The sequence below is a fragment of the Acipenser ruthenus genome, chromosome 31 (genome assembly GCF_902713425.1).
Source record: "Acipenser ruthenus chromosome 31, fAciRut3.2 maternal haplotype, whole genome shotgun sequence".
NCBI lineage: Eukaryota > Metazoa > Chordata > Actinopteri > Acipenseriformes > Acipenseridae > Acipenser > Acipenser ruthenus.
The window spans coordinates 12,771,797-12,782,409 of NC_081219.1; the positions used below are offsets into that span (position 1 = coordinate 12,771,797).

General features: G+C 41.1%; 1 protein-coding gene across 3 annotated transcripts; it reads right to left on the minus strand.

Moving 5' to 3' along the window:
* Window positions 1-1,041: 1,041 nt before the first annotated feature.
* Window positions 1,042-6,811, minus strand: LOC117396817 (zinc finger protein Gfi-1b-like). 3 transcript variants are annotated; one of them, XM_033995023.3, is made up of 7 exons: window positions 6,616-6,811; window positions 5,540-5,668; window positions 4,063-4,212; window positions 3,500-3,741; window positions 2,815-2,952; window positions 2,244-2,409; window positions 1,042-1,826 (listed from the first exon to the last, which is right to left on the minus strand). In XM_033995023.3, the coding sequence occupies exons 2-7, from the start codon at window positions 5,652-5,654 to the stop codon at window positions 1,648-1,650; spliced, it is 990 nt and encodes a 329-aa protein (XP_033850914.1). In that variant the 5' UTR covers window positions 5,655-5,668; window positions 6,616-6,811; the 3' UTR covers window positions 1,042-1,647. The 3 variants fall into 3 exon arrangements, with proteins under 3 accessions (XP_033850914.1, XP_034784114.1, XP_033850915.1); XM_034928223.2 differs by having other exon boundaries at window positions 5,540-5,775; XM_033995024.3 differs by lacking the exon at window positions 4,063-4,212.
* Between the last annotated feature and the right edge of the window lie 3,802 nt (window positions 6,812-10,613).

Genomic DNA, 10,613 nt, shown 5'->3' on the forward strand with positions numbered 1-10,613 from the left:
TATGGCTCACTGGTGCCACTAAATACAATAGACATGTAGTGGAAAGGGCTCATGGATAGAGCAGGCATTTGCATTTTAGTGTGGCCTTATCACCGATGATAACACGCACTGGTAAGGTAACAGTTTATAAACGAGCGATCCCAGCTGAACACTAACTACCAGAGCTAAAAATAAAACCTGCTGGTATTATTACACACCACTGAGTGGGAACAGCCCTCCCTCTCTATGGCTGCTGCAGTTCTTATCTGTACAGGCCATTTGCAAACCCGCTCGACGGAAGAGATTTGCATTGAGTTCTAGGCACGTATTTGAATAGACAGCCAGGAGGGCCAGTGCTTTGGAGCCACGGCTCTCAGAGATTTCGGACAGTTGAATATTAATCAGAACACATCTGTTATGGCATAAGAGTCTTGTAATGTAGGTTCTGGGATGGGTGGACCGCAGTGTGGGTGACTCGTGTGTTATTTTGTGTGTGGTGTGTGCTTGTTTGTGATTCCTGGCTGACTCAGCAACTGTATCGCAGTTTGCAAAAGGAAAAAGGGAGAAAACAAAGCTACAGCCTGAAGATAGCAGGAAACAACTTGGCTGCAAGTAAGCTAAATTATCGCACCTGCTTTGCCTCGTCGTGGTATTAGCACCTGTCAGCCCAACAGGCAGATTTCAGGACGAGTTGTTCATTGCTAGTTTTTAACAATTTGATTTGATTTTAAAAATTTGATTTTAACAATTTCTTCTACACAATGGAGCCTATTTACCTTGCTGGTCTGCAGTCTTTATTACACAATTACATGAAGATCAACACAGCAAAGCATGGAGATCCTATTCATTTATTCATGTATTTACACACATATTACAAATAATCCAGGAGATTTTTAAAATACTTTTTAATGTTTTAATTATACTGGTAAATCACTTCAAATATATATATATATATATATATACAATAATGAACTGTGCATCCCTAATTAGCTGATATATATATATATATATATATATATATATATATATATATATATATATATATATATATATATAGTCTATAACCCTATATTCTTCTTGACAAATATCTGTGTATATTTAGGTCATATTTTTTGGTTTAGAATATATTTCAATCAGAACTTTCTTGGTCTCGTTTGAAGCTGGCCAGTGCTGGTGGCTTTGTCTGCATATGAAATCTGTTGAATGAAGTTAAGTGAATCAAAACCTGAACTGCGTTTTTATAATCCGATGGGATAACCTTAAAAAGGAGAGTCTGCTTGCGTCAGGGGACTCCTCTCCAGAACTGGACTCAGATATTTATATATATGGAAATAAGGTTCCTATTGCATAGCGGTTTCACCCATTCCAGGTTTTACTATGAGCTTGATTAGCCACGGTGTATAGGTAACAAGCTTAGGTGTGTCTTATTAAACTCCTAGTAAAACCAGGGATGGATCAAACTGCTATGCAAGGGGAGTCTTATTTCCATCCCATAGTAAACAGTGCAGATAACCACCGAAGCATCAAGTTCTCGTTCTGTTCGGCCTATCGAAGGTCACAACGGATGTGATCTGAAGAGCCGGTCAGTGATTTCGGATGCTCTAAACAGCCCTCTCTAGAGGCAATCATGGAGGTTGGCTCGGACGGGCTGCTGGTCGCTCGCTCGGCTCACTTGAGTCCGTGCTGGCTCTCGTGGTGCCTCCGCAGGTCCACCTTCCTCTGGAAGCCCTTCCCACAGAGCTCGCAGCCGAAGGGCTTGAAGCCGGTGTGCTTGCGGCTGTGTGTGATCAGGTTGGAGCTCTGGCTGAATGATTTCCCGCACACCTGACACTTGTGGGGCTTCTCTCCTGCAACGCAAACACATTATAGGGAATCAGATTTTTTTTTAAAAGCTCGCCGGGAATCGGAATGCGCTGACGTTCGTCAGTTCTAAGTTTGTTTACTTGTGTGACAGGGTGGAGCCCACACCCCACAAGAGAGCATCTTAACCGCTGTGCAAAAGAGTGGGGATTTTTACAGCTTTAACCTCATCTCATCTCACACACATTGAGTATACAATCTATAAAGGCAGTTTGTCACACAATTACACTTGCAAGCTATTTACAGAATTAACCCAATCATGTCTCTTAAATACATCAACATTAGGGGAGGTTAAGGCGTCCTTTTGGATCAGACTGTCCTGTACTTTTTCAAGGTCTCCCAGGCTGGCTGTTGAATCCTCTTTTTTATAACGCCTGGCTCAGGGGAGTGTGTCAGTTCCTTACCGGTGTGGATGTAGGTGTGCTTCTTCATGTCAGATTTCTGGTGGAAGCGTTTGCCGCAGTACTGGCAGGGGTAGGGCCGCGTGTCCGAGTGGATCAGGAGGTGAGTGGACAGCGTGGACGAGCGCTTGAAGGTCTTCCCACACATCTTACACTCGAAGCTCCTCTCCTGGGGGGGTGGGGGGTGCAAAAACAGGGGTGCAAACACAGCGTTATTATTTCAGTGGATAAGCTCTGTGTTTAGACTGAGGTGTTTACTGCAAAGGATAATAGAAATATATTAGAAGTCATTCAAGTTTAATAAAAAACAGACAAAAAGCTTATATTAACATAATCTATTTATTTAGATTCTGTTGTGGTTTAAACGTTAATACGGAGATGTGACTTATAATGTGATTATATATATATATATATATATAATTGATTAGGTGTCTCTTGTGAGATAATAATATAAGGAGACATTGCAGGTAAGCAACAACGCATATACATTTTTATATACAGTACAAGTTATCTACATAAGCCTGTGCAGACCCGGTCAGTGGCAGGTTCTGATTGCCAGGCTGGTTTCTCATACCTGGGAGTGGACGTTCATGTGCTGCTCCAGGCTGACCGCATGGCCGAAGGTCTTCCTGCAGATGCTGCAGCCAAAGGGTCTGGTGCCGCTGTGTGACCGGCGCACATGGACCTCCAGTCCATGAGGAGTGGAGAAGACCTGGGAATGCAAGAACTACCACGCTTAACAACCCCATCGCAAACCCAGCACACACTGCACAGCTAGCAACCTGACCACAAACCCAGCACACACTGCACAGCTAGCAACCTGACCACAAACCCAGCACACACTGCACAGCTAACAACCTGACCACAAACCCAGCACACACTGCACAGCTAGCAACCTGACCACAAACCCAGCACACACTGCACAGCTAACAACCGGACCACAAACCCAGCACACACTGCATAGCTAACAACCTGACCACAAACCCAGCACACACTGCACAGCTAACAACCTGACCACAAACCCAGCACACACTGCACAGCTAACAACCTGACCACAAACCCAGCACACACTGCACAGCTAACAACCTGACCACAAACCCAGCACACACTGCTTTGGTTGAGGTATTGGGTTGAGGTATAGGGTTGAGGTATTGGGTTGAGGTATTGGTTGAGGTATTGGTTGAGGTATTGAGTTGGATTCATCATGCAGGTCCCTTTCTCTCCTCTCCAGCACACAGTGAATAGTGAAACCCCAGTACCTTGTTGCAGGTGATGCAGTGGTAGGTGTCGGAGCTGGGGGAGTAGTGGGTGCTGTAATCCAGGGGCTGCTGGGGTTCGGGGGTCTCCTTCATGCGGGTTCCATACAGGCTGCTGGCTCTCTGCAGGAGGCTGGACTGGAAGTTGCAGGAGAGCTGGCGGAAATCATAGGCAGCGTGCAGAGAGTCCCAGGGGAACGAGGGCTTGTAGTAGGGAGGGGAGGGCAGCTTATGCATGGGAGGCACTGAGCATAAAGAAAGAGGAGGAATTAGTATCACAGAGTAATACAACCAGCCCCCTGGACAACTCGCTCCTGCCAGATTAGGCTAGATGCACCTTGACTAAGTACCTACCGGCTTTTCTTAAGCAACTACAAAGGTTCAGTCCTTTTGGTGACCAGTAAATGAAACTGACTTTTTTTTTCAATAGAGATGGATTTGACAGGCCACAATGAAAATTATTAAAGGGTTTAAGGGTGTCATGATTTATTCTTGAGTGTAATGGGATTTTACTAATTGCATAGCGCCACCTGGTGGCCAGAACAGAATTTTAAAATCTTCCTTACCGGGACTGCAGTAAGGGGGGAGCCCCTCGCTGGGGTGCTCTTCCACTGTCACCCCCCCTTTGGGACTCCCCTCTTGTTTAATGTAGGGGTACTCCAGGCATTGCCCGTTGACAGGGGGCATGTCCTCCTCTGGGGGCGATGGCAGCAGAGCTGTAGATTAGTAAATGGTTATCAGTGCCATCCTGCTATAGTCATAATAGTGAAAATAGTGAAGCTATGGAACGCTGCTGTGCTTCCTGGGGATTTAGGATTTATGGAGGGCACCAAGTTGTTTTGGGGAGGGCACGTTGTGGAAAAGGTCACCCAAGTCAAATAATTCACACCGTGAGATGACGGCACCCTCGAAACACGCAGATTAGAATTCGTTACTGTATTTTGATATTTGTGTTTAACTTTATCTTTATTGATCATTTGTCATAGATTTTTTTTCTCAATCTGGGTTCTGAACTGGTTGGGGGGAGGGGGAATGGTCCCCTAGGCCCTTGGAACCCCAATCTCTTAGAAAACAGGGTCCGATTCTAGGGCGTGTTCTGTATTGAACCATGTGGTCCAGGGGAACACCTGTTATGTTTAGAAACGACAGAGGGTTCTATATACAATATAGAACTATTAGGGGTTCCGTGATTGGATGTTTCATATTTGGAACCTATTTTTAGACGTTAGTTATGAAATAATAATTTGAGTAGCTGTTTGTGAAAGTTACTGTTTTACAAGTGATTGCTGGCTGACTGGATAACAGATAAGGGAACTAGGATGTTGCCGATTGTTTTAAAATATTGTATTTTTTTTAAGTGGTGACCCATAAACGGGCGCCTCGAATATCGGTGATTCCCCTAAATATTTGGAAAAAGGAACTACGTGTGTTTTTTTTTTTGCCTCACATCACATCCGAATACATACAGCGCTTTCCTGGCAAAAAGCCCCGCAGCAAACTGACAACCGGATCAACTCCCTGCCTCTGCCTGGGTGGGATAAAAAGGTAGAACTGTCTTCATTTGAATGCAGATGTTTTGCATAAAGTCCCACAACCGCCTTGTCCTAACTGCTTTCACGCCAGGGATTTTAATGAAGCAAAGCCGTGGCAGGAACTCGAACGCAACCCGACCCTGGAAGTCACTGCGTTTGGAAACGCTGCAGCCGGTTCGCTTGCTGCCCGCTTGTTTTTCTTTCAAACGGCAGGCATTTCTTGAGTGACAAATTGTTTACCTTGAAAACCACGATAACAGACTCTGAGACCGGTTAGCTTTGTCATCTTAAAAAAAACAATGTTTAACCTAGTCATTAAAAACTAATATATATTAAAAGTTTAACACATAAACAGATCAGTAGAATAGAGTAATATACGATGTATATTCCATAATATTAACTAATTCCTATTTGAAGGCGGTTTATACACGTGCTTACATGAATTTATAACCCAAACGTGCTTTCTAAATGTCGTTAAATGCAGTATTGATAGTGCAGCGGAGGGACTTACCCGTGCTGTCAGGTACAGTTGATGGCTCCAGTGATGTAACCGGATCATCCTTCTCATACCGGTGCAGGTTGTAAGTGTGAGTCTTCTTGCTCTTGACGAGGAATGAACGCGGCATTGTGGAGCTGTGTCCTGTGGATCAATGAGAATACAGTGACATCTCTGTGCAGCTGTGTGCTGGGCAGGCATTCTGTACAGCGGATAGAGCCCTAGAATCCACCGCCTTCAAAGCGTGTCCACTTTCCTTAGGAATAAAACAACACTTAAAGCGTCTAGCAGCATTTGCATTGATTTTACTCTGTTTTATTGTATATGTTAAAGGTAGCCAACTTAGACAATCAGATAAGTGGAATTGAGTTTATATATATATATATATATATATATATATATATATATATATATATATATATATATATATATATATATATATATATAATATTAATGTTTTCAGAAAGAGAAAAACTGCACATAAACTTAATTTTTTTGGAGGGTCATTGTGTCGATTAGTGTTTTAAATATGATATTGTCGAGGCACTCTTAATCTATAATATTCAGATTGTTTGCCCTATTGGTTTTTAGCGCTGTCACCAATATAAGACTAAGCAAGAATTTTAAAAAAAACTGTTTTAAGTGAATAAAACAACAAACTGTATTTTGTTTGATTTAAACTTAGAGATTTCATATTTTATCTTTCCATATCACACTTGTAATAAACTGACGAACGTCAGTGCTTTCTTTCAATATCGTTTAACCCGTCGTTTTAATTCAGTATAACACACATTAACATTAAAACCCCGAAGAATGAACTTTACATTTGAATTCTGTCACGTTAGTTTTCAGAAATCAAAAATCATTCTGCCTAACTTTAAAGACGCAACTGACATTGTATACTGCAATAGTCTGTTTTACAAATAACAAAACGATCGAATGTAAATGTTTTTGCCGAATGATTTAACACTACACATAAATGTTTTTTTTATAGTAAAATATACACTTTAAACGAGAATATATATCTATACAATTATATAATAAAAAGCGTGAATACAAAGAAAGCGTAATTAATATAGTTTCGAACTTACCCGGAATTTGAAATTCCTCTTTCAGTGAGTGTTTAAGAATCGTCTTGCTAATATTCTTGGTGTTTAAACGAATTCTTGTAACTTTTTCTTTTCGTCTTGCTCTGTCCTAGCGTCCTATATCCTTCTTTCAAATTCTACAGAATACATAAATAACCCTGTCGCCCTTTTCTGTCTTTCTGTCTCTCTCTGTTCCCTGATTTTTCAATCTGATAATTCTGTGGTAGAATCTGACTCTGGTGAGTCAGCCAATGACAGCACAGAGACAGACAGGAACATTTGCCTAAGAAAATAAGAAACAACTCTGGGGACTACGGGATCATTAATTTGCTCAAAACAGTTACACAGCGTGTTCAGATTACTACACCGTTTCAAAAATTCAATTGAAATGCGTATTTACCATATTCTACACGTTCCAAGCGGTTTGAATTGCATAACCAGACACTGCATCTCTCTGATCTCATTTGAATTGCTCAACATAGCTGTACTGTGCCTTACCTGTAATACTCAATTGAACCCTCTGTGTTAATGTCAATAAGAATGGTTCTTTATAGAACGTAATATAGTTCCAATAAAAGCATATAGATGCAAAGCAGAATCGTTCTTTTTATGTTGAACAATATAGTGTGACCCAGGCAAAGACATAACGGTTTAAAAGATGTTTTGAAAACATTTGTAACATCTGACATCTTATATTGGAAGCGATCGTGCTGTGTGAGTATCAGCTCTTGAAACAGGATGACGGTGGATTGGTAGAGGACAGATTTAAGCTGTTTGTATCAAAGTCTGGTCAGTAGTTCAAATCGCCAGTGCGTAATGGAAAGGTAAACACACGTTAAAACGGTCCCCGGTCTCCTCTGTAGTATGCGCCACGTCAAAAAGATATACATTCATACAGAAGCTGAAGACACATTTAAAATGATATACCACTGTTATCAAAGATTGGAAACGTGTAGTAAAAAGTTTATTTTATCCTCAAAAATATATATTTCATGATATTCCATAAAAAATATCGCAGTGTCAATTGGCTATTTTCACTAGAGCTTGATATGTGAATTTATTTATGACTCTGAATCCTCCCCTTTTTTCGAATCCAGTATACAATAAAAACAAATGTATTATTTTAACAGTTTTAGAATATACTTTTGACGTACAAAAAAAACCTACCAAAATAAGAATGACATTATATAAATAGTAAAATGTCTTTAAAATATGTTAGAAAATATGCCATTCTTATACATTTACAGTTCAGGTACACTACACCAAACACCAAACACCAAACACGCACTGCCGACTGCGTGCGTGCGTGCGTGCGCTCGTGTGTATTGCATCATAGTTTTTTTTTTAGTTTTTGTTTTTTATGAATTATCATGATAACCACCATGAAAATACAAAGCTGCGTTCTTGTGTCGTCGCGGTTAATCAGTTCACAATAAAACACTGGAATGGTCCAGTCTGATATTTGCTGACAGCAGGACACGAGTTTACGGGTTTTGCGTTTGGAACGGTGTAGGGTAAACTGCACACTTGCTTCGTTGTTGAATATCTAATTTCCATAACCGTGGCGCCTTGATTAATTATCTGTTGAACGTTAGCGGTGTTTGGATCCGTCGCCGTTTAGATCAATTGAATACTCCTAGAAAATGTGTTTGAGTACAGCGGAAACACATTGTATAATAATAATAGTAATAATAATAATAATGTATTTTTTAGCCGACGCCCTTATCCAGGGCGACTTACAATTGTTACAAGATATCACATTATTTTTACATACAATTACATTATTTTTTTACACATTATTTTTTATTTCAAAATAGGTACCGGTAATCATAAACACACACACACACACACACACACACACACACACACACACACACACACACACACACACACACATATATATATATATATTTAAAATTAAAAAAGGAAAAATTAAGTATACTAAAAGGAGCAATATTTTATATTTTAAAAAATAAGGTAATGTAGGCACACACATATGTGATGAATTGATTTTATATATGTGTGTGTGTCTGTGTGTGTGTGTGTGTGTGTGTGTGTGTGTGTCTGTGGGTGTATTTTAATTTTTTCAATACACCACACTGTAATTTACTAATATACCGTGTCCGGTCAATGTTTTTGTCCACACATGCATTTACTCTCTTTATTATCCCTGTGGTCAATTCACGGGTTGCAATAAGATTTGTATGAAAAACACAAAACAGTTCTTTATTAGGTAGTAGGGTTGTCGGGATCGTCCCGGTTTTGAGGAAGGTGTCCCGGGAATTCAAAATGCCTTTCCGGGACACTAAACGCCAGCACCATAAACTGAGCACAACTTAAATAAAGCAGGATACAATCTTACTGCAATATGAATTGGTTGTCAGTCCTACAGCAGTAATCAGTTTCCTATTGGATGAATAGAGGATTTCTAAACAGAGGTTAGATTAGGGAGTCAGTTGTCGTTTTAATGACTGTACTTTATTTGTTTCAACAGTGTAACAATAAAAACGATGTGTTTCACTCTGAGTCACTGATATGTTTCCTGCACATACCGGGTGCTGCGTGTACGTGTTTGAAACCTGTACGTGTGAAGGTTACTGTTTAACCGGTGTGATTTTATCGACGCCTTTTCTCCGCTCCCAAGGCAAAAAACAAAAAAACAAACTCGAACGCCACCTGGCGGCCGAACCGCACTGCAGCCTTCCAACAACAGTACGGAACGTCGTGTTTGTGGTATGGTTTTTAAACTCCTGGTTTTGTTTCAGTAAAGTGTTCGTCTCTGCCCCAAGACTTCTTTATAACGCAGAGCAGTTCAAACTCAATCAGCAGCACGCAGAGATCAAATCATAGAAAAATAGTGTCTATCTGTGAATGTGGGCTGAAGGAGAATCATTGGCAGGAGGTTCTAATTCCCAAATCCGATATTTAAAACCAGGGAAAGAAATGTATGTTCTTGCACTGTGGCCCCACACAAACTTTTACTGACGTCCCTCGCTCAGAGCAGCCTGCCAGCACCCCAAAAGCTCCCCAGGAACCCCGAAACAAAAATGTGCAGAATGCCCCTGTAATGTGTCCTGCCCGTGGCTTCAGAGTGTGCAGGAGTAGTGTATGTGTTTGAAGTTGTAATGTAGTAATATGCCCAGTAGATGGCGGTAAAGACATCAAAAGCTGTCAGTGTTGGTTGTTCTATCCGCTATTTGTGTGTGTGTGTTTTTTTAAAATGTTTTTCTATAACATAGTGATTCTTTTTTTTTTCCATTGGCTATATTATGATAAAACAAAATCATATTATATGCATAGTCATCAATAACTAGATAAACAAGGCGTGTTTTTGTAACATGCAACACCCCAAGCTAGGAATATAAGTTACACATTGCAGATCTCAGTCAGTAACATGACACAGCAAGCCACCATGACCCACAGTCACAGTATGAGGACTAGAAACCCACAAAGCATCTTCTGTGGTTTACAGAGGGAGAGTCAGAAGATATCACATGAACTTCATGATCACTGATGACCGTGGTTACCATGCAGGCTTGCCACCTGTCCCTGTTTTCCCTGGATGGTCCCGGTTTTGAGGAAGGTGTCCCAGGATTTCAATATGCCTTACCCTGGAGTGCCAGTCTGACACTGACCCCCCCCCCAGCCATTCAGTGGTTCAAGGACGATATCGCCCTGCAGGTGGGTGAAGACGTCAGGCAGGCAAGTATGAAAGAACCTAAGAAAATTAACGAACGAGAGGAGGCCATTCGGAACATCAGTGCTCGGTTCCTGTTGGCAGATTGATCTCAAAGCGTCGTCAAGCCGGGTCTTAAAGGATCACAATGATTGAGCATCAGAAGCATAGCTTGGTAACCCCATTCTCGTACCCTCTGACCCAGGAGTGTCTCCACTTATACAGGACCCGTGAAAGAATACCTTGCTATAGTTCTGTTTGGATTTGTGCCGTGCTCAGTGATCATCAGTCTGCCTGACTGTGGATGAATCTAACCTGCTTAAGG

What these genes read in the sequence shown, in the direction of transcription:
- LOC117396817 (XM_033995023.3), bottom strand. Translation starts at nt 5,654, where the DNA reads ATGCCGCGTTCATTCCTCGTCAAGAGCAAGAAGACTCACACTTACAAC. An exon ending in CCCCCCTTACTGCAGTCCCG is followed by an intron (nt 3,742 to 4,062) that starts GTAAGGAAGATT and finishes CTTTATGCTCAG; the next exon opens with TGCCTCCCATGCATAAGCTG. An exon ending in GCACACCTACATCCACACCG is followed by an intron (nt 1,827 to 2,243) that starts GTAAGGAACTGA and finishes TTTGCGTTGCAG; the next exon opens with GAGAGAAGCCCCACAAGTGT.